General features: G+C 37.7%; 1 protein-coding gene across 2 annotated transcripts in view; it reads left to right on the top strand.

The window, feature by feature from the left end:
* MRPS31 (mitochondrial ribosomal protein S31) overlaps positions 1 to 22,274 on the top strand; it is a 33,819-nt gene extending 11,545 nt beyond the window's left edge. The window contains exons 3-7 of one of the 2 annotated variants that reach the window (XM_030309593.2): positions 1,735 to 1,893; positions 2,884 to 3,024; positions 5,933 to 6,012; positions 9,381 to 9,524; positions 20,092 to 22,274. In XM_030309593.2, coding sequence (XP_030165453.1) covers positions 1,735 to 1,893; positions 2,884 to 3,024; positions 5,933 to 6,012; positions 9,381 to 9,524; positions 20,092 to 20,321 — 754 coding nt within the window. In that variant the 3' untranslated portion in view covers positions 20,322 to 22,274. The remainder of the gene's footprint in view (positions 1 to 1,734; positions 1,894 to 2,883; positions 3,025 to 5,932; positions 6,013 to 9,380; positions 9,525 to 20,091) is intronic. The other variant, XM_030309599.1, reaches the window with a different exon arrangement.
* Positions 22,275 to 24,746: the final 2,472 nt, after the last annotated feature.

Raw genomic sequence — 24,746 nt, 5'->3', positions numbered from 1 at the left:
ATAAACTTGTACCTAAACTACATGACCTACACAAAGTGTACCTACCTGTTATGCAGCTTCAGTAATCATTTTGCCATTCTTGTGTCATCTGTGTGTTCACCTACTTTGCATCTCCTGCTAGATGATAACGATGATTTCTGGGCTTTGTTTTTGGGTTTTTTTTCAGGTAAAGTTTACATACTTTGAAGTGTACACATCTCAGCTGTAGGATTCTGGCAAATGCATATGCCCATGTGCTTATCAGATGCAGAGCATTTCTCATTTCTGTCTTTCCATCAGTAGACTTCTGTCCTGAGACAACCACTACTCTGACTTTTTTCACCTTAGGTTAATTTTGCATATTCTAGAACTTGGTGTAAATGGAATCGTACAATGCATACTCTTTTTTTTTAATGTAACTTTTCATTGTTTCATTCACGTTGTAGGTGTGAGTTGAACTATTCCATCATATGAACTTATCATGATGTGCGAATAGGTTTAGCTACGTTAATATTTTCTTGCAGTATAGTTTCTGAAATACATTGGCGTCTCATTTAAAAATCCATACATTGGGCTCTGTCTTTCTCTGTCTCAAAAATAAATAAACGTTGAAAAAAAAAAATTAAAAAAAAAAAATCCATACATTGGGGCACGTGGGTGGCTCAGTCGGTTGAGCATCCAACTTCAGCTCAGGTCATGATTATCATGGGCTTGCTGCTGTCAGCACGAAGCCTGCTTTGGATCCTCTGTCCCCTTCTCTCTCTGCCACTTCCCCAGTTGTGCACACTGTCTCAAAAATAAACATTTAAAAAAATAATAAATAGGGGCGCCTGGGTGGGTCAGTCGGTTGAGCGTCCGACTTCGGCTCAGGTCATGATCTCACGGTCCGTGGGTTCGAGCCCCGCGTCGGGCTCTGTGCTGACAGCTCAGAGCCTGGAGCCTGCTTCGGACTCTGTGTCTCCTTCTCTCTCTGCCCCTCCCCCGTTCATACTCTGTCTCTCTCTGTCTCAGAAATAAATAAAACATTAAAATAAAATTTTAAAAAAATAATAAATAATAAAATAAAAATCCAGCAAATTATAATTAAGGCTGATCCCTCCCCCTCCCCCTTTTATTTTTCTTTTCCTTACTTTGTGCTTCAACAAGTATCCAGTAACTTCAGCTTTCAACATTTTAAATTTTATATAAAACTAACACCTAATACTTACAAATTCTTGATTTTGTTAGAAATTGATTTTTTTTAATGTTTTATTTTTAAGAAAGAGAGCGCACAAGCAGGGTAGGGGCAGAGTGAGAGGGCGGCAGAGGATCAGAGACCGATGTGGGACTTGAACTCACAAACCGTGGGATCATGACCTGAGCCGAAGTCAGACGTTCAACCGCCTGAGCCACCCAGGTGCCCCAGAAATTGATTTTTTTTAATGTTCTTATTTATTTTTGAGAGAGACACAGAGAGACAGAGCATGAGTGGGGGAGGGGCAGAGAGAGAGAGGGAGACACAGAATCCGAAGCAGGGTCCAGACTCTGAGCTGTCAGCACAGAGCCCGACGCGGGGCTCGAACTCACGAACCGTGAGATCATGACCTGAGCTGAAGTCGGACGCTTAACCGACTGAGCCACCCAGGCGCCCCTGACATTTTTTTGAATGACAGAAAAGTTTTCTCTGGAAAAAAATCATTTTACTTCCCACTAAACAAATGGCATAGTAAGTAATGCCTCCTTTTTTTCTCACTTGCGTTTCCTTCTCTTTGTCAGAACCAAGTCCCTGAGTCCTGAGTTGGTAGCAGCCGCAGCTGCTGTTGCAGATGTTCTCCCGTTCGATAAGCAGATGACCAAGTCAGAGCTGCTCAGGCAGCTCCAGCAGCACGAGGAAGTCTCAAAGGCACAGAAGGATGGAGAAAGAGCTAGAATTAGGTTAGTGGATCAAATAGTTCTGTCAGTAATGCTGGTTTCTCAAAATAGGCTGTTTTCATGTGAGTGGTGAGCAATACGCAATTATATTCATACATTTGTATTTTATATAAAATATTTCTCTTAAGTGGAATGTTAGTAATTAGGTTTTTTAAAAATGATCTGAAGTAAGATTGCAGTTTGTAAAAGATCAGTGGGATGGTTAAAGTTTTCTTCTGCCAAGTTATACAATTTCTTGCTCCTAAAAAAGAAACTGTAAATTCGGTAGTGTTATTAAAAACAAATACAGAATAAGACAGTTTCTCTGAGAAGATTCATTTTTTCCGTTAAATAATCTGTTGGTCATGTGCAGAGTGCGATCGTCTTCAGGCCTGTTTCCTTCAGTTTTTGCTCTTATCCTTACGTTTAGCTGACACCTTCCCATCCATCCTCTCGTCTCATACTTGATGCCCTGTTTGAAGTCGATATACAGCTTCAGATGTTTGATACTTTTTCGTTAGTGACACTTTTTTTTAAATAAACAACACTTTTAATTCATGTTTTAAATTCACATTTCTGAAGAACACCTTCAAAAGTTAGGTTTCAGAAGGAAACATAAATCTTGGTGGTCTGTAGAGTGTGAATGTTAATAATGTGTGTGTGACATGTAATCTTTCATTTAAGGGGTGCCTGAGTGGCTCAGTCGGTTAAGCACCTGACTCTTCATTTCAGCTCGGGTCATGATCTCACAGTTCGTGGGTTCGAGCCCCACATTGGGCTCTGCGCTGGCATTGTAGAGCCTGCTTGGGATTCTCTCTCTCCCTCTCTCTCTGCTGCCCCCCCCCAATAAATAAATAAACTTAAAAAAAATCTTTCATTTAAACATAACATTTAATGCTATATTACTGCATAGAAGTGAAGTATAAACAAAGTGATATGAATCTCATGTGTAAGAAAGTTTTTTACTATTCTGTAGCTAAAATTTCTAATACACTGACCTTTTTCTTATTTCAGTGTCAGTAACATAATATCAGATATGAAAATTGCCAAATCTTCCACAGCTAGAGTTAGTACAAGACCAGTGCATCAAATTCAGTTTGATGAAGGATCTAACGATTACGTGGGCCAGAAGAAGACCAATGATCTTAAAAAAAGGTATTCAGGCTCTTTGGTTTTGTTTATTTCTCTGTAGGTTTACTTTATTCTGTGCCTGTTATTGCTGATAGGTGTTTGAGCATTATAGATGAAATTATATCTGTTTTCTCACTCTGCGTGTACCGTGTCTTACAGAGGAAAAGGTGTTCTGGGTTTAGCAGTCTTATGCTTTTCTATACCATTAATCAAGTTGGGCCCTTTCTCCCATTTACCCACGATGAATAGAGGTCTCCTGATTTAGGATAAGTGAAGCTGATTTAATGCTGAACAAATGAACATTTTGTGAGAAGCATTATTTTTCATTCTGATTCATACGTAACAATGTATATTCATATAACCTTTATATTTCTCTATATAATTATCATTATTCATATCTTAGAGAAATAAGCCATCATCAAAAAAAGAAAGAAAGGAAGATCCATTATAATATCTGAAAGTGGCAGATATTTGTGGCAATTTGAATTTGGTAATTTGCAGACTTCAAGATGCTAAGCCATGTTTTACATAATTATTTTATAATACAAAGCTGTCTGTATTCACATAAAGTTTCTGCTTTCTCTCCTTCAAGCCCATAAAGTGAAAGTTGGGGACAGGGAACCAGATATTTATAGCACGCTGTGACAAAAACTAACTGATCTTTGTAGGAGGAGGTGCCTACAGTGGAGTATTTTTGATGTGTTATGTATTCCGTGGATTTTCTTTTAATTATAATTCCAGCAACTTGAGTTAGCTCTTTTCAGAAGTTAAACTATGAATTTGCACAGGAAAATTGTAAAAGATGGTCAGCAGTTAACAAAGGAAGTTCAAGAGGTTACAATGACTTTGGGAAATTATTTGAATTACTAATTTAAAGTGATTTTATACCTATGACATATTATTAGATAAAATAGAATGAGTACTTGGAGTTTTACTTAAGATTCCTCAAGAATATTTAATTTCAGGGGCGCCTGGCTGGCTCAGTCAGTAGAGCATGCAATTCTTGATCTGGGGTCATGAGTTCAAACCCCACGTTGGGTATAGAACTTACTTTAAAAAAGAATATTTAATTTCAGTCTTGTTTGAATCATTCTTTGTTGAAATGATTTCATGATTCCATGCAATTATGTCAGAATGCTATATCATAATTCGATTCTTAATGGTATTAGCTGTCATTAAAAACTAGAAGGTGGCGGGCACATGACTGGCTCGGTCAGTAGAGCTTGTGACTCTTGATCTGGGGGTCGTGAGTTCAAGCCTCGAGTTGGGTGTAGAGATTACTTAAAAGTAAAATCTTACAGGGGCACCTAGGTGGCTCAGTCAGTTAAGTGTCCGACTTGGATTCAGGTCATGATCTCATGGTTCATGGGTTTGAACCCCATGTCGGGCTCTGTGCTGACAGCTCAGAGCCTGGAGCCTGCTTCAGATTCTGCGTCTCTCCCTCTCTCTCTGTCCCTCCCCTGCTCGCTCTCTCTCTCTCTCTCTCCCAAAAATAAACATTAAAAAAAATTTTTTTTTAAGTAAAATCTTAAAAGAAAAATTAGAAAGTGGGAAGGGAGTAGCTAAAAAAGTAGGACCGGGGTTTATGTGCATATAATGGCTATATTAAAAAACTGACTGAAGGACTCTAGAGTTAGGGAAAGCAGTGGTAAGACACCAAGTTGTTCTCCCTGCTCTGTCCTGGGACAGCCTGAGACAATCCACCATTAATATGCCCTGGGCTGATTCCTTCAGTAAGAGAACAGAGAAGTGTGAGGCACAGAGCACTGGCCCTAGCATACCTCAGAGTCTTGCCACTGTGCTAGACTAATCCCGGAACTGCGGCAACTTGCATAGCCTCGTTGGTCTGTTTCCTCATCTAGGAGATGCTAACTTAAATGGCTTTCTTGAGAAATAGGAAAGGGATGTGCAGACTCTATATAGTAGATGCAATGAAAACGTCTGTTCCCTTCCTTTCCCCTTTAGTACCTTCTAAAATTCCATACTTTACCAGATCATTCCCTCTTTACCATGAGTCACCTTAATCCATTATCCTGTTGACCTGATGCAAAGTTGGGGACTGCTGGGTGCAGAGAAGAATGCAAGCCCTGAGGATGGTTCTGGAGCATAAATACCTTTGTTTAAAATACTTGGGGACCTGCTAGCGAAAACCTGAAGTGATTTGAGATCACTTTATCTAATTTTAATATGGTATTTGCATTTTTTCAGTTAGTGTGATATTGTAGAAAAAAGTAATGTGATCCAGAAAAGTATTCAAAATTATTTTAAAAGTAACTGTCCATTTTTTAAACTGGCTTTTAATCTGCCAGTAAATTTATGTAAGTATGAATGTAAGGTGATACATGAAGCAGTTGATTAAAATATACAAGGAAAAGTTATCTGTTAACTCTCTGACATTAATTTCAATAGTTAATTAAAAATGTTATATAAAGAAAGTTAATCATTATGTTAAAATTACAGAATGATTGCTTTATAAGTGGGAATGTTTTGATTTATCTGTGCCATCTTTTATAATTATAGTTTGTAATTAAACATGCAGTGTTTTCTGCCCTTAAACTGAGACAAATGTTGACTTCAACAACTTTTAATTTAGCATATTTTAATAGCTGTCTAATGTTGAGTTTTCTAAAACCTTAATATGAAATGGATCACGTAAAAATTATGACAATTCAAACTAATCTTTTCAATTAGCTGTTTTAGACATTAAACTACTTAACCCGCTTTATTGTATCATGATGATGCAAAACTTCAAGTGCATTTGTTGCGGTTTTTCATTGTCAGTTCTAAAGATGCAGAAATTTAGTTAAAATGGGTGTGAGTCAGTGGAATATTTTTAAACTTCTACACTGAGTATTTCATATACAATTTTCTTTTTCTAAAGAATTTTTTGTTGGCAGTGTATAAAAATATTAAATTGTTTTTTCTTTTCCAGCCTTAGGAAAAATATACTCAAGGGGAAGAGACTTAATATTTTTGACCTTAAGGCCATTACTGAAGAGGCACCCGAAACAGGTTTGTTAAGAACAACACAATTGGGGGGGTGCTGGGGTGTTAATAAGTTAAGGGTTCAAGTCTTGGTTTTGGCTTAGGTCATGATTTCTCAGTTTGCAGGATGAAGCACCACATCAAGCTCCGTGCTAACAGCACGGAGCCTACTTGGGACTCTCTCTCTCCCCCTTTCTCTCTTCCATGCACGCGTGCTCTCGCTCACTCTCTAAAAAAAAAATAAACATAAAAAAAAGAACAACACTGTTTCTCAAGTATACAAACATTCCATCTTTCAACAACGTCCTTCACGTTTTGATTACATAATGTCAAGTATTTTAATAAGCCATCCTGTCATTGACCTGGGTCCTGCTTATGAACGTAGTTGTCGACATTGCCAGTCTTGGTCAGATGTGTCCCTTGAAATGTTGCATGCTATGAGACAGCGGGAGGTAACTCCTACCAGCTTCCTGAATCCAGAGCTATCAGTTGGCTGCTGATTTGGGTTGGAACATTAATGATCACCTACCATTTGCAGCTGTGCTATTACAAAAGCTAAACTGTGGCTTCGGCCCTAGAGCAGCTTGCTGTCCAGAAGAGGAGATAGCATTTGTAGAAGTGACTTAGTGAGGTGATTTGGAGACTGTTTCGGAGCTGGGAAGAAGAGCATTCAGGAGATCTATCTAGCAGTCTCATGTTTTTTTCTTAATACATAGTTAGTCCTTGTTCTTTATTCTTCCCCCTTTCTTCTTTGGGTAAGAAGTCAAATCCTTCAAATTCATCATTTGAAGTCTAATTCGAAGAGATACGAGACGTCCTCTTGCTTGACGTTAAATATGGTTTAGTGATAACTTAAAATAGATGAGAAAATTCAATGCAAATGGTCTTCAGCTTACAAGTGACTTTCATTTCCAAAGATTCTCAGTTAGCTTTTGGGACTTCATAGAAATAATTTTATAATTGATTTTTAAGTTCTGAGGCCAGCCTCCAGTGTCTCATTTAATCTATCACTTATATAAACATCTGATTTTTCCCAATATTCAATAAACCTTTAGATGTTGGGGCCTAGGTTTCACTGACTTTTGTATACCCAGCAGCACCTAGCCAAGTGGCTTACAGATCATAGGAATTAGTTATGTTAAATTGTAAATGCTTTTTTTTGAACAAATTGAGCTATATAATATCTATCCATAGAGGAAAACTCAAGTGATTTGAGATCACTTTATCTAATTTTAATGATATTTACATTAATCAGTGTTTGTTCATTTAAAACTGAAAAGAAAGCTAAGAGAATAACCTCCTTTCTCTTATGTGAAAACTGCATTGTTTGAGCTTGCTGTCTCTCAAATAAATAAACATTTTTTTCTTTTTTAAAGGGAATTTACTGTCAGGGCAGTCACTGTTGTCCACCTAATGAACAACCAGAAGAGGCACTTGTATTCTTGAAGAAGCCAATTTGCTTTTTTTGATCAGAAATCCTGTTCCTAAAACTGAAATTAGCTGGCAAGGAAGTACTGAAATTTTATAGAACAGTATAAAATGATTGTACTTTAATAAGGAAAGTAATATGCAAATTTATGAAAATTTACTCTAATGAAGGTACTGTTTAATAAGTTATACTTGCATGAGTCTAAAGAACGTCTTTTGTTCCCAATTAAATACAGTAGCAGCAACATGCAGACTTAAATTTAGCATTTATTCACTGCTGTTTCCCTATCACCTAAAATAATGCCTGACATATAATTTACATTCAGTAATTATTTATTGATTGAATGAGTTCTTCTATCCCAGGATTCCCGCATTTTGCTCCCTCCATGTTCCTACCACTGCTGCAAAGGATATAGTCATAGACCCTACTGCTTATCCTGGAGTAATCTAGAGCCAAGAGGCCAGATAGCTTAATGGAAGGAGTTTCAGTATTTGATAGATGTGGGTTATTCAAATTCATATTCTGGCATACTAACCTCTTTGAGTTTTCCTTTCTCCATCTATAAAATGGGGCTGATACATACCTCTCAAGGCTTAAATGAACTAATGTGTAATTGAAGTGTCAGGAGCACAACGGACATTCAGTACATAGATGCAGCTGTTAGCAACAACGATGATGGCATTGAGGCACCTGGGTGGCTCAGTCGGTTAAGTGTCCGATTTCAGCTCATGTCATGATCTCACTGCTTGTGAGTTCAAGCCCGCGTTGGCTCTGTGCTGGCAGCTTGGAGCCTGGAACCTGCTTTGGATTCTGTGTCTCCCTCTCTCTCTGTCCCTCCCTTGCTTACGCTTTGCCTCTCTCTCTCTCTCTCTCTCTCTCTACCTCTCTCTCTCTCTCTCTCTCAAATATAAAATAAAACATTAAAAAAAAATTTTAAATAGAAAAAAACGTAATGATGATGGTGTTGATGATCATGGAAAAGACATAGGTTCATCAGTGTCCACTGAATAAATCTATAAAATGGGACTATGATAATTATTTTACTGTTATGATTACTCTGGAAATGTGGCTAATTAAGCCTAACTGCTATGATCTTTTCTCTGTATGAGATGTTCTAGGCCAACATACTTAATATCTAGCAGTCGGTGTGCAGTCAGACGTGGCTGTACATGAATTTTCGTATACAAGTCTGTGTGGACATATGTTTTCTCTTGGGTAAATATCTAGGAGTCAAATGGTTGTATGCGAAGTGTATTTTCTAATTTTTTAAGTAACCGCCAAACTATTTTTCAAAGAGGTTGTGCCATTTTACACTCCCACCAACAGTGACTGGTGGAAATGCAGTTCATTCTTGAAAAGTGTCTTACATTTCCAAAGCAAATAAAATGATTAAAATGTGATATGATGGTGGTTATAAGCTAACATGATATTAACTTACTTAGAGGGTTGGTTGTGAGGATTAAATGAACTAATGTAGAAAAAGCATTAGCACAGAGTAAGTGCTCCGTATCCGTTAGTAGTATTGTTATTATGTTAATTTAATTTCTTTGGTCTTTGTTGTATATTGGTGACTTATCTTGACAGACTAAAAGGTAAACAGGCTGGACTATAAATATCAAAGTCACATGTCTTATAAAAAATATTCACATTCATGGAAACATCCTTAAACAAAATACATATTTTTTTTTTCCTTTCCAGTAGAGGGGGCAGTGAGACTTCAGGGCTTGCTTGCCTAGCAGTGTAGTAAAACAGAAGCCAAGGCTTGCAATTATGGTTGCTGCAGGCTTTTTATGTCATTTTTGAACAGTTTGAGCTCTCCTAGAATGACCTTCCATTATATACTGTTTATGTATATCCCTCAGGACCTGAAATGTTTCACCAATTTGGAGTTGATTATAACATTTTTGTAAAAATAAAGGTATATACGCATTGACTTGTGATTATTTGAAATGTTTTTATTATACAGAGACAGCACCTTCACTTTGGGATGTGGAATTTGCTAAGCAGTTAGCTGAGGTAAATGAACAGCCCCTTCAGAATGGTTTTGAAGAGATGATCCAGTGGACCAAAGAGGGGAAACTGTGGGAGTTTCCGATTAACAACGAAGCAGGTAAATCTTAATTTCAGAGTTTTATACAATTCAGTGATGGAGATTAAATCTGGCAGGTGTTCAGTCATAGAGTCTGGATACTTACATGAATTTCAGAACTTTGTATAAATTTCTTCGTGGTGTCTGAAAAGAAATTTCACAATGTTTTTAAAAGGAACGTTAGAGGGGCACCTGGCTGGCTCAGTTAATGGAGCATGCAACTCTTGATCTCAGGGTTGTGATTTCAAAACCCATGTTGGGTGTAGAGTTTACTTAAAAATAAAATCTTTAGAAAATAAAAGGAATGTTAGAACTTCCCTTAATTCTAGATGTTTGATAAGGAAACTAAAGAAGTAAAGTTATATGGCAGAAATGCATCATAAATTGCTTTGTGACATGAAAGTGTTGACTGCAAATGATGACAGTTCTCTGGTTGCTCAGCCAGGATTATCTGGAAAATCTCATACATTTAATCCTGGGAATGACATCATATTTCAACTTGAGAGAACATTACAACTCTTACAAAGCCTTAACTGGTTATCTTTTACTCATAAAACCATTGCATTAATGAGGTGCAAGGTTCTTGTACTTGAAAACCACTCAAAGCAAAAATGTTGGAAGGCTTCGAAATTTCTTGGAACTCTGGCAGCATACCTAGATGCTTTGGTGCTATTACCTACTTTCCTGGAGATTATTCTGGAGATGATACCTCTTCCTCACTCAAAAGGAAAACAGTATTACTGTGCTACTTATGTTTTGTGGTATTTTTTATATTATCATCAGCTAAACATTTTAAATGTATTTTCAATTAGAAGAGGTTCATTAACTTTTATGGTACAATTAGGTAGGAGTTGCAAACACCTCAGTAAATCTTGGGAAAGTATAGTCCATATTTTAACCTTTGTAGTATTATACGGTCACCTTAATATTTTATTTTTTGATGACATTTGATTTGTTTGGATTAATAAATGGAACAGAAACTTAAATATCAGAAATATTTTGTCTTCTATCTTGATGAAGTGTTACTTTGTTTAGGAAAACTTTTTAGAGACTTAACAATTCTTTAGCAAATTCGTAATATTTTGTGTATTTGTGTGGTATATGCAGTAATAAAGGATGCTGTGTTTCATCTGTTACATAACATGTATATTTGCCAAAGTATTATGCTTTCCATACTCTGGTAGGTGTCAGGAAAAAAAAACCCAAGGACTTTTCAGTTGTACAAACCAGAGTACAGGTCTGAACTCTCCCATTGCTTAGCCATTTGCCTTTGAGGAAGCTAACCTCTTGAGCCTTAGTTTCCTCATCTGTAAAATTAAAGATACCTCACTGGAAGAGTATAAGAAATAAAACAAAGTTATTGGTTTGCTCAGCACAGTTCTTGGCATATAAGACGTGTGAATAAAGGTTAATTCATTTCCCCTCCTGTATGAACATAGGATTTTAAAAGGAGAAAAGAACTGAGGCCTGGGTGGCTCAGTTGGTTAAGAAACCACCTGCATGCAGCTCAGATCATGATCTCACGGTTCGTGAGTTCGAGCTCCACGTCAGGCTCTGTGCTGATAGCTCAGAGCCTGGATCTGCTTCAGATTCTGTGTCTCCCTCTCTCTCTTCCCCTCCCCCACTTGTGCTCTTTTTCTCTCAAAAATAAACATTAAAAAAATTCGGAGAGGGGCGCCTGCATGGCTCAGTCAGTTGAGTGTCCAATTTCGGCTCAGGTCATGATCTCGCTCGCGGTTTGTGGGTTCAGACCCTGCGTCAGGCTCCATGCTGACAGCTTGGAGCCTAGAGCCTGCTTCAGATTCTGTGTCTGCCTCTCTCTGCCCCTCCCCTGCTTGCACTCTGTCTCTCTCTCTCTCTCCCTCTCTCTCTCTCAAAAATAAATACACATTAAAAATTTTTTTTTAATTTTAGAGAAAAAAAATTAACAGAATACAGTATGTACTATTAAGGGAAGATTTCATTATTTGATGAAATTTGGATGTTCCAAGTCCTCACAGTTAAAAACATGGTTTTAAAACCCAATATTGAGGTAGAATAAGTGTGACTTTATTTAGGAGAGACAGTGGTTAAGGGTTCCAGTTTTGAGTGAGTTGTATGCTTAACTTCTCTAAGCCTCACTTCTCCTGTCTATGAAATGGTGGGAACAATAATAGGACTTATTTTATGGGATTCTTCTGAGAAACAAGTGAGGTTATTATACAAGTAAAGGATCATCAACCTCATCATTCCCTGTTCCTACAACAACAATATTGTGAGAGGATTTTACTGTAAGGATTTTAAATCTTAAACTATTAGTGAGGATATGTATTTTCTAGGAACCACCAAGTAGTGTAATAGGAAAGTATGGGTTGGTATACATTGTCATCAGTAAAACACTTAAGATCATCAAAATCTTGAATGTCCATACTCCACAGGAACTTGTCTTAAATTTGACCTGATTTGTAAGAGAGTTTATTTTTTACAAAAGGAAAAAAACATGTATTTTGGTTAGGTTGGGGAGATAAATGTGACAAGTTTCCATACACATGGTACATATTATTGATGCTTCAGGGTGGGAAAGGGAGGTATCTCATTTCCAGCTCCTTAAGCCAATTGTTATCTGAATGAAAAACAGGAAAGGAACTGTGGAAACTTTCTCACTTTGATCACTCCCCTCAATATACACTTAGGAACTTCAGAATACTTTAAGAGACTGGCATTAGAATTTGGAGCCTCAGCAGTTCAATAAGATTCTTCTAGATTTCTTATTTTTAATTTTAAGATGAATAAAACATCATGCTGTCTCTACTAATAGTTAGCTTTATGAAGATTTACTTTGATGCTTTTGGGGAAAGGGGTTTTATTTCTAGGTGCAGGCCATGCCGGTTTCTGAACGGAATACTGAAAATGACAAAATGACGTGTCCTGTGTTTATAACTTCGCTTCCCAGTGTTGTGTTTTTCATTTATGTAAAAAAATTGCAGTTTGTTGTTTTGCCGTGTAAAACATATAAATTATTTTCTGATTTGAAGTATCTTTTTTCAGTTTTTTTTTGTTTTTTTTTTTTTGTTTTTTTAAGAACTGGTTTGTCCCTTCTGTTTTGCTTTGCCAGCATAGAGATTTGCAAGAGCAGTTAGGTGGCATTATTACCACTTAGATTTTGTAGTAGTGATTTTATATTGGATTGATAATAAAAACATTTTTATTTTAGTTTTGACTTTGACTTTAAACTTAATCATATTTTTACCAGTACCCAGTTAACAGTCTTGCTCTTGAATGTTCTTTAGCCATATATATGCCACCAAATCGTGTTCCGAAATGTATCAGTTTTTGCTGCATAATGTGCCACCCCAAAACTTAATAAAACAACAACTAAGTTGGAACTGCTCATGAATTTTGGGGTTTTCTGGATGGTTTTGGCAGCTTAGCTGAGGGTGGGTCCTTCTAGAGTGGCTGGTCTCACATGTCTGGCTGTTGGTGCTGGCTGTTGTCAGGGAAGATGGAGATACCTGGGTTATATGTCACTCACCATCTCACAGACCAGCTTGGGCTTCTTCACATGGCCGCGGTAGAGTTCCTAACAGCAAGGAAGAGCAAGGATTGATGTGTAAGTGTTTTTCAAGCCTTTGTTTTCACTGTGTTTAGTAATACCCCACTGGCAAAGCAGGTCACTTGGCCAACCCTGAATTCGCCGGTTTGAGAGACAGGCTGCACCTATTTATGGGAAGAATGGCAAAGTCACACTGTAAAGGGCATGAATAGAAACATAGGGGTGATGTGTGGCCATTTGTTAATCTACCACCTTGATTTTTTTTTTATTTACTTTTGTTTTACCTTTTTTTTTTTTAATTTTTTTAGTTTATGCATTTTTGAGAGAGACAGAGTGCAGGCAGGAGAGGAACAGAGAGAGAGGGAGACACAGAATCTGAAGAAGGCTCCAGGCTCTGAGCTGTCAGCACAGAGCCTGATGCGGGGCTCGAACTCATGAACTGTGAGATCATGGCCTGAGCCAAAGTCGGATGCTTAACTGACTGAACCACGCAGGCGCCCCTTTTATTTACATTTGTTTTAATAAAAATAACATATAGATCTTTAAATGTCCAAATAAATTTTTTAAAAATCTCTCAGTAAATATAAACTAACTCCAAGTGTGATTAGAAAACATTTTTTTAATGTTTACTATTTTTTGAGAGAGAGAGACAGACAGACAGACAGAGTACAAGCAGGGGAAGGGCAGAGAGAGAGGGAGACACAGAATCCGAAGCAGGCTCCAGGCTCTGAGCTGTCAGCACAGCGCCTGAGGTGGGGCTCAAACTCATGGACCGCGAGATCATGACCTGAGCCCATGTCGACGCTTAACTGACTGAGCCACCCAGGTGCCCCAGAAAGCATTTTTCAAGCCTCCTATTTTGAGATCATTGTAGATTCACATGCCACTGAAGAAATAATAGGTATCCTGGACAGCCTCTACCCATTTTCTCCCAATAGTTGCTTCCTGCATAACCAGACTACATATAACATTACAGCCAGGCCATTGGCATTGATAGTTCTTCAACCATGTTCAGATGTCACCAGTTTTACAAGTAGTGCTTTGTATGTACATATTTAGTTCTGTACAATTTTATCACACATGTAGAGTCATGTGACCACCACCCCAGTCAAGCTCCGACTCAAGGAGCTCTTGTATACATACACCTTTTATGACCGCACCCGTTTGCCACCCACTGCCTCCCCTCCTTTGTCCTGGATCCCTGACAATCATTAAAACGCTTCTACATTTCCTATTATTTTCCCAGTTCAGGAAATATATACAGGGGCACCTGGGTGGCTCAGTCAGTTAAGCATCTAACTCTTGATTTCAGCTCAGGTCATGATCTCTCAGTTCCTGAGATTGAGCCCCACGTCATTAGCTTGGAGCCTACTTGGGGTTCTCTCTCTGCCCCTCCCCTGTGTGCTTGCACGAGCACTCTCTTTCTCTCTCTTCTCTCAAAATAAATAAATAGACTTAAAAATAGATACAAATAGAATCATATAATGTGTAACCTTTGGGGATTGGCTTTTTTTCAACTCCGTCTGATTAATTCTCTGGAGATGTATCCAAGCTGTTGCATGTATCGGTACGTTTGTGGGTTTGTTTGTTTTAATTGAATATGCCATATAGTTTAGCCATTCACCTGATAAAAGTCACCTGGGTTGTTACCAGTTTGGGGATATTATGAATAAAGGTACTATAAATACTCGTGTACAGAGTTTTGTACGAATACAAATTTCCATTTCCCTAGGGTAAATACTTAGGTGTGAAATTGTTGGGTCATATATGGCAGTTGCATGTTCACTTTTTAAAGAAGCTTCTAAACTGATTTCTGGAGTAGCTGTGCCATTTTATATTCCTTCCAGCAATGTGTGAACAGTCCTTGCTTCTCATTCTCACCAGCAGTTGATGTCGTCACTGTTGTCTGTAGACTTATTTACCTTCTGATGAATGTGTATTAATAGCTCATTATGGTTTCAATCTGCATTTCGTTAATCGCTACAGAGGTTGACCGTGTTTTGTGTGTGTGTGTTTGCCATCTGTTTATTTTCTTCAATGAAATGTCTGTTTCTGTTTTTTGCCCATTTTCTAATTGGGGTGGCTGGTTTTCTTACTTTTGAGTTTTAAGAGGTTTTTTTATGTATACCTTCCAGATACTAGCCCTTTCTTGAATATTCGGTTTGCAAATATTTTTTCCCCTGTCTATAGTTGTCGTTTCATCCTCTTAACAGGGTCTTTGACAGAGGAAAATTTTTAATTTTGATGGGGTCCGGTTTTTCCTCTTACGGATGGTGCTTTTGGTGTCAGGTTCTTTGCCAGCCCTTGAACCAGAAGATGTTCCCGTATGTTTTCTTCTGTTCTTTTTTTACGATTTTATTTTTGAGGCACCTGGGTGGCTCAGTCTGTTAAGCATCCGACTTCAGCTCAGGTCATGATGTCACAGTTGGTGAGTTTGAGCCCCCCAGAGCTGCTTTGGATCCTCTGTCTACCTCTCTTAATGCCCCTCCCTTGCTGGTTCTCTCTGTCTCTCTTTCAAAATAAATGGATACACTTAGGCGCACCTGGGTGGCTCAGTCAGTTAAGCGTCCGACTTTGGCTCGGGTCATGATCTCGTGGTTCATGAGTTCAAGCCCTGTGTGGAGCCTGCTTGGGATTCTGTATCTCCCTCTCTCTCTGCCCCTCCCCCGCTCATGTTCTGTGTGTCTCTCTCTCTGAAAAATAAACATTTAAAAAAAAAAAGATTTTATTTTTAAGTAATCTCTACACCCGACATAAGGCTCGAACGCACAGCCCCGAGATCAAGAGTCTCCTGCTCCACCGACTGAGCCAGACAGGCACCCATCCCCTATTTTTTTTCTGTATGATGTATAGTTTTAGATTTAAGTTCACGATCCCTTTGGGGTTCATTTGTATGAGTGTGAGGTTTAGGTCGAGGTTCTTCCTGTGTGTTTGTCAACAGATACCCAGTTGCTCTGGCACCGTTTGTTGGACCGGCTACCCTTTCTTCATTGAATTGTTTTTGTGCCTTTGTTTAAAAAACTGGGCCTGAGTGTGTGGGTCTGTTCTTACTCAGGCAGGGCTGCCATAACAAAATACCACGGATGGCTCGCTTAAACAACAGGTTGATTTTTTCATAGTTCTGGAGGTTGGAAGTCCAAGATCAAGGTGCCAGCAGGTTTCGTTTCTCCAGGCCCTCTCAGTTTGCAGATACTTTCCTCCTTGTATCTTCGCGTGATTTTTTTTCCTCTCTGTGCATTCTTGGTGTCTCTTCCTCTTCTTATGAGGACACCAGTCCTGTTGGATCAGAGCTCCACTGTTGCAACTTCATCTAACCTTAATTACCTCTTTAAAGGTCCAGTCTCTAAATATAGTCATTGGGGATTAGGACCTCAACCTATTGATTTTGGGGGGGCACCGTTCAGTCCATAACAGGGTCTGTTTCTGGCCCTCACTTCTGTTCCATCAATCTGTGTGTCTGTCCCTCTGCCAATATGATGCTTTTGATTATTATAGCTATTTCAGTAAGTCTTAGCATTATTGTTTCTATTTTATTTTTCTCTGTCAAGATTGTGCCTTTCCCTACCAATTTTAGAATAGACTTATCTGTAGCAAAACCTCACTGAGGTTTTGATAGGAAGAGCATTAAACCTATAGATAAATTTGGAGAGAATTGACATCTTAATAGGTTGAGTCTTCCAATTTACATTTAATTAGAAATGTGATTGATTTTTTGTGTTGATTTTGTATCCTGTGACCTTACTGAACTCACTAATTAGTTCTAGGAGGTTTTTTTTTTTTGTAGATTCTTTGGGATTTTCTATGTAGACAAACACGTCATCTACAAATGGGGATGGTTTTATTTCTTCCTTCGCCATCTCTATGCCTTTTCTTCCTCACTGCAGTGGCTAAAATTTTTAGCACTGTTTTGGGTAAGATTGGTAAGAGCTGACTTTGTTTTTGTGCTCATGAACTTAAGGGAAAAGCCGCAGTCTTTCACCATGAAGTATGATATTAGCTGTAGATTTTTTATAGATGCTCTTTATCAAGTTGAAATTGTTTTTCTTATTCTAACTTGGTGGAAGTTTTTATCAAAAATGGGTGTTGTGTCACATGACTTTTCTTCTTCAGCCTGTTGCTATGGATGACATTGTTTTTCAAATGTTGAACCAACCCTGCATAGCTGGCATAAATCCCACTTAATCCTGGCATATAAATCTTTTTATACATTGTTGGATTTGTTTGCTAATTTTGTTTAAAGTTTTTGCCTCTAAGTTCATGAGAGATAATGGCTCGTAGTTCTCTCTCTTTTTATTTGTTTTGTTGTTGTGTCTTTGTCTGGTTTTGGTAACCAGGTAATACTGGCCTTATACAATGAGTTTGGAGGGGTCTAGTTTCTGGAAAAGATTGTGTAAAACTGATGTTAGTTTTTCTTTCGGTGTTTAGTAAGATTCTCAAGTGAAGCTCTCTGGGTTTAGGGATTTCTTTTTTGAGACCTTTTAAACTACAAATTTCTTGAATAGTTATAAGTATTCAGGTTATATATTTTGGTTTGAACTTTGGTAGTTTAATCGATTTTTAAGTTGTCCATTTTTTTCTTCCCCAAGTTGTTGAATTTTTAGTATATAATTGTTTGTGGTATTCTTTTATTACGCTGTGAATGATTTCAGGATTTGTAGTGATAATCCCCTTTTCATTTCTATTTCATTCCTCTCCTTTTTTCTTTACCAGACTTAACAGAACTAAGTACTGGTTTTCTTTAAAGAACTAAGTATTGGGGGGCACTTGGGTGGATTAAGACACCGACTTGGTTAAGCATCTGACTTTTGATTTCGTCTCGAGTCATGTTCTCATGGTTCCTGAAATCGAGCCCCACGTCTGGCTCTGCGCTGACAGTGAGGATCCTGGTTGGGATTCTCTCTCTGCCTCTCTCTCTGCCCCTCCACCACTTGCACTGTCTCTGTCGCTCTCAAAAATAAAGATTTTTTTTAAAAGAACTAAGTATTTGTTTCACTGATTTTTCTCTATTTTCCTGTTTTCAGTTTTATCGATTTTGAATGTTTACTTCCTTCCTTTGCTTGCTTTTGGACTATTTTGCTCTTTTGGTAGGTTCTTGAGGTGGAACTTAGACTATTGATTTGAGTGGGCCACCTGGCTCAAGTCGTGGTCTCACGGTTTATGAGTTTGAGTCCTCTGTCGGGCTCTGTGCTGACAGCTCAGAGCCTGGAGCCTGCTTCGATTTCTGTGTCTCCCTCTTTCTCTGCCCCTCCCTCACTCACACTCTGTCTCTCCCAAAAAAATAAATAAACGTTAAAAAAAAAACGATGATTTGGGGGCGCCTGGGTGGCTCAGTCGGTTGGGCGTCCGACTTCGGCTCAGGTCATGATCTCGCGGTCCATGGGTTCGAGCCCCGCGTCGGGCTCTGTGCTGGCAGCTCAGAGCCTGGAGCCTGTTTCGGATTCTGTGTCTCCCTCTCTCTCTGGCCTTCCCCCATTCGTGCTCTGTCTCTATCTCAAAAATGAATAAACGTAAAAAAAAAAAAATTAAAAAAGATGATTGATTTGAGACTTTTCCTCTTATGTAAGTGCATTTAGTGCTGTGTGTTTCCTTTTTTAGGACTGCTTTAGCTGTGTCCCACAAATTGTGATATGTTGTGTTTTCATTTTCATTCAGAGTTTGTTTTTTTTTTTAATTATCTTTGAGATTTCTTCTATGACCTATGAATTCTTTTTAAGTATATTTAAGTTTTAACTGTTTCCTATTGTCTTCCTCTTACTGATTTCTGGTTTGATTCCATTATGATCAGAGAATCTACTATGTATTACTCCAGTTATTTTCATTTGTGACCTAGGATGTGGTCTAGCTAGGTGAATGTTCCATGAATTCTTGAAAAGAATTTGTCCTCTGAAATAGTTTGGTGGAGTGTTGTGTAGATGTCAGTTTGATACCGTTTGTTGACGTTGTTCACTTCTTCTCTGTCGTGGCTAATTTTCTATTGTGCAGTTCTCAGAATTGCTGACGGTGGACTTTTGAAATGCCCAACTATCACTGTGGGTTTTTCTATTTCTCTTTCATTTCTATCATTTTTTTCTTTCACATATTTAGAAACTCTGTTGTTTGGTGCATACATAATTCAGAGCACTGTATCTTCTTGGTGGATTGACCCATTTGTTATGTAATGTTTTTATTTCTCCCCAGTAATTTTCTTTGCTCTGAAGTCTATTTTACGTGATAATCATATAACCACTCATGCTTTCTTTTTTTTTTTAAACATTAATGTTAACAGGATATATTTTTCTTCATCCTTTTACTTTCAACCTACCTATGTTGTATTTGAAGTGAGCTTCTTATAGAAAGCATACAGTTGCATGTATGTTTTTATATCCACTCTGCCGATCTCTGTCTTTTGATTGGTGTATTTAGACCATTACATTTGAAGTGATTATTGATTGGGGTGCTTGGCTGGCTTAGTTGGTAGAGTGTGTGACTCTTGATCTGGGGGTTGTGAGTTCAAGCCCCACTTATTATAAATCTTAAAAATAAAATCTTTAAAAAAAAAGTAATTATTGATTTGTTAGGACTTAAGTCTCTCATTTTATTAGTTGTCTTCTGTTCATTTTCTCCATTTCTCATTCCTCTTTTTTTTAGCTTCCTGTGGGCTGCTTGAACATGTTTTAGGATTCTATCTTGTTTTGTTTATGTGAAATTTTTTTAGTTTAATTATATGGTTTTCTTAGTAGTTGCTTTAGGTATTAAAATACTCACTAGCAGTAACTGCTGCTACCCTTTAAACATGTATTATATGCTAAGCCTTATAAAAGAGTTTTACAAGCTTTGTGTCTGTGTAATCTTTATGGAAACCCCTTGAGGAAGGCTCTATTTTAATCCTCATTTTATACCTGAAAACTGATGCTCAGAGAACTTTACTTAATTTACACAATCACACGGTTGTTAAATTGGTGGGAAAACCCAGGTCTTACTACAGAGTTCATGCCTTTAACTGTAAACCCGTTAATCTTAATTTTATGAGAGAGGTTTTACATGAAAATCGTAATGTATTTTTATCTCATTTCCTAGGTTTTGATGATGATGGTTCAGAATTTCATGAACATGTATTTCTGGATAAATATCTGGAAGATTTTCCAAAACAAGGACCAATTCGCCACTTCATGGAGCTGGTGACCTGTGGCCTTTCCAAAAATCCATATCTGAGTGTTAAACAGAAGGTTGAACATATAGAGTGGTTTAGAAATTATTTTAATGAAAAACAAGACATTCTAAAAGAAAGTGGCATACAGTTCAATTGAAGACCATGGAAATTTTTGTTTCAAGCTGGAGATAGATACTATAACTAAATTAAATCATTTTACTAGAAGTTTTCCTATATTATGTTAATTATTACATCTGATTTGAATGGTATAAATGTTAACTTGCTTAAAAGTATATAATAGTAACTGAAGAATATTCTTGCATGAAGAAAAGTCAACATTCACAGAATAAACTAGTAATTCTTAACAAGAAGAATATCTTAGAATTAGTAATAAGTTTAAGGCTGCTTTCTCCAACATTTTTCTTTTCAGTGACCATACTTCTTTGAAATATAATTATTAGCCACATATCTGATGATATCAGGATGCTGTAACAGTTGAGATGATTTATAGACAGGTTTATATGCCGTGAATATGTGTATCTACATACACATATGTTTTATATATTTGAATATGTATACATATATATTTTTATATATTTCACCATAAATTAATGACCCTTGTGTAAGTCTGGGTCACCAGCGAGAAGCAACCTTGTAAAAATAAACAGCTTATTCTAACCCCCTCTAGCCCTTTAGGTCTTCATGCCAAAGTTAGAACTGTTTATTTTTCTATTACGGTGCTTAGCAGTGTGACTCAGTTTCATACAACTCAAAGGATTGAAGATTCTAAAAGACTCAAAACAAGAATTTAGTTTACAGCAGCCCCAGCCTAGTAGTGTTTCAGGCCCCCGGCAAATGAAAATCCTGTGAAGGAACCCATCATAAACTCAGGATTCAAATTATAAAACATATAAGGAAACAAAGCAGCGTGATTGCACACAAGCAGAAACAGATAACAAAAGCAGACTTTGTAAAGCCTTTAAATATTCATACTATGAACTATATATAAGATAAAGTATAGAGCAAGAGACGAAAGTGATTGGATTTTGGAAAAAAAATTTAGTGAAGAGGTGTAACAACAGATTAGATACTGGAAAATAGATCTCAAGAAATCCATATGTAGTAGAGAGAAGAAAAGAGAAAAGTATGAAAGCAAGGTAAAGATTGGTATAAGAAGGCAACATTTGTTAGGCACCTGGCTGGCTCAGTCAGTCAGTAGAGCATGCGACTCTTGATCTCAGTTCAAGGCCCATGTTGGGCATGGAGCCTACTTTTAAAAAAGTAAAAAAAAGTAATAATTGTGCAATCAGATTTCCAGAAGGAGAAAAAAAAGAAGAAATGGGTCAGAATTCGTCTTTGGATAGTTCATGGATACAAAATTTTTACAATTTATGAGAGACATCAGTTCACAGTGGAGTGTGGAGAGAACCTGAGATTTGCTTCTAGCAAATAGACTATGGTAAAGGTGACTCCCTTCGTTGGGTTATGTTCTGTGGCAAAAGCGAAAGAATTAGTCACTCTTGTGATTATAGTACATTACGTAAGACTCCTTGTTAGCCAACTGGGTGAGAATTCTACTGGCTTTGAAGAAGCTTCCATATCGTGAAAAGGCCTATGCATGGACCACATGGCGGGGAACTGCAGGGCCACCAGGAGCTGGGAGCAACCTCCTGCTGACAGCCTGCCACGAAATGGGGATCTCCGTTCTACAGCCTCCAAAAACAATTCTACCAACAACTGTGGAAGAGGACCCTAAGCTCTGCAAAGGCACACAGCCTAGCTGACGCCTGGCTTGCAGCCTTGTGAAACTTTGAAGAGAGACCCAGCTGAGTGACCCACAGAAACTGGGAGATAATGTGCATGTTGTTGTAAGCCACTAAGTTTGACGTTATTTGTCATACACCAGTGGAAGATTGATACAGAAGAGGAGAAACGAAATTGTCAGTATGATTCTGTGGAAAAAAAGAATCTATAAATTACAAGAACTAATAGAACTTAGCAAGTTTGCAGCTGCGTTTCTACATGCCAGCAACAGATAAAATGTGATTTAGAAGATACTGTTTATAGTAGCATCAAAAGTGTAAATGAATAAAATCTTAGATATGTAGGATCTTTGTGAAGCAATCTTCTTAAAACTTTAATGAAACACGGGCCCGTGGGTGGCTCAGTCAGTTAAGCGTCAGACTTCAGCTCGAGTCATCATCCTTGCGATTCAGGAGTTTGAGCCCCGCATCAGGCTCTGCACTGCTTGGGATTCTGTTTCCTTCTCTCTCTGTCCCTTCCCCACTTGTGCATGCGCTCTCTCTCTCAAAATAAATAAACTTAAAAAAAAAAAGACTTTAATGAAACATAGTACGTAATAAATAGGAAAAAAGGAGCACCTGACTGGCTCAGTCTGTTGAGCATGCGACCCCTGATCTCAGGGTTGTGAGTTTGACCCCCACGATGGGAAGCAATCAGTCTCCAAGGAAAAGATTCATAAATTTGTTTAAAAAAATTTTTAACTTTATTTATTTTGAGAGAGAGTGAGAGCAGGGGAGGGGCAGAGAGGGAGAATATCAAGCAGGCTCCACACTGTCAGCACAGAGCCTGACACAGGGCTCAAATCCGTGAAACTATGAGATCATGACTTGAGTTGAAATCAAAAGTCGGACGCTCAACCGAGCCACCCAGGTGCCCCCCAACTGTTAACATTTAGAACTTTTAGGGGCACCTGGGTGGCTCAGTCAGTTGGGCGTCTGACTTCGGCTCAGGTCATCATCTTGCAGTCTGTGAGTTCAAGCCCCATGTCGGGCTCTGTGCTGACAGCTCCGAGCCTGGAGCCTGCTTCAGATTGTGTCTCTATCTCTCTCTGCCCCTCCCCTACTCTCACTGTGTCTCTCTCTCAAAAATAAAAACATTTAAAAAATTAAAAAAAAAACTTTTAATTAAAAAAGGCAGTGCCACAAGTGAAAATACAAGCATCAAACATAAAGATAAGTACCTTACATATAGTCACGAAATAATTTGTATATAGAATATACAAAGAGCTCCTAAAAATCAAATAGAAGGAAACAAATCAACCAAAAGAATATGGCCAAAAGACAAAGATAGGCTTTTCATAGAAGAGAAAATATAAATAGCTAACAAATATATGAAAGAATACTCAGGGAAATGCAAATTAAAACCATATCGTGATAACATTTGTGTACTCTTTAGATGGGTGAGAAATTAAAAGGCAATGTCATTTATACACTGTTGGAGGGGGTATAAATTGGCAACCACTTTTGGAATTATATAATATATAGCAATTCTACACATAGCAATTGTATATATACATTATATACATAATATAAATACATACAATTGTGTGTATATAAATTTATTTTACATGTATAATTATATAACCTTATGAACAATCAATTTCTCCTGGAGTACACACCCAAAGAAACCCTTGTAGATATGTGCTGAGAGGCATGTACATATTGTTCACAATAGGGGCACCTAGTTGGCTGAGTTGATAAGAGCATACAACTCTTAATTTCGGGGCTGTGAGTTCAAGCCCCACGTTGGGCGTGGAGCTTACTTTAAAAATGTGAAAAAAAAAAAACTGTTCAAAGTAATAAAAAACAGTGGAGAAAATGCCCGTCGCCTAGAGAACTGATAAATTATAGCTTATTTATGCAATGTAACACTATGCCGAAATGAAAATTACTAACATAGAGCTATACACATCAACATGGATGATTTCAGAAACTATGTTGAGTGAAAAATAAGTTATAGAGGAATGAATATAATACAGGTCCAAGTACATAAAACTCAAAAGCCAAATTTTGAATATATTGCCTGACACCATAACTTGGATTTAAAAAGCATGGGAATTGTGAGCACAACACCGTATTTCAGGGAGGCAGGAGAGATGGCCATGTGCTTGAGGAGGGACACACAGAGGGAGCTTCAATAATACTAACAATCTAGTCAGCTGGATGATAGGTTCACAGGTGGTCATCTTATTGTGTTTATTTTTATATTATTTATATTACAAATATTCTTTTGTATGTAACATTTCATAATATTTTAAGGAATGAACGGAAATGGGTAAATAACTGGAAGATAGGCAGAGCTTAGCCAATAGTAGCGAAAGATGATACAGATGATAAGTCCGCAGCTGGGACATGTTAAACACATCCTTTATTTGGCCATTTACTGACTTGATTTTAAAGAATGTATTATCCTTAGATTCTTGGTTCTAAAGAATGTATTGTCCTTAGATTCGTGCCTTGTTACCATTCTTAAAATTGATCCAAAATTTCTTTGAGTAATCAACTTTAAATTATGCAAATAAAGACAACAAAATCCTCTTAATCCTAAAGTTGCTTTTAAAATCCATGCATTTATACATGTATGCAAATCGACTATTAAATTAGGAAGATTTCATTCTAAGTAACAGAGTCATAGGGGCTAAAGCAGACCTGCTTTCCAGAATATATTAATTCAAGGACTAAGCAATTTCTGCAAAGTGAATAATTTACTGTGTCTCTGAATATCTCCTTGAACTAGAATATCGGTGATGGTGGCAGAGAAGGGGAAGTAGCTTGTCCTG

This window comes from Lynx canadensis, chromosome A1, assembly GCF_007474595.2.
Source record: "Lynx canadensis isolate LIC74 chromosome A1, mLynCan4.pri.v2, whole genome shotgun sequence".
Lineage (NCBI taxonomy): Eukaryota > Metazoa > Chordata > Mammalia > Carnivora > Felidae > Lynx > Lynx canadensis.
Note: the sequence above shows the minus strand (reverse complement) of the source record. Positions and strands in the feature narration are given on the sequence as shown.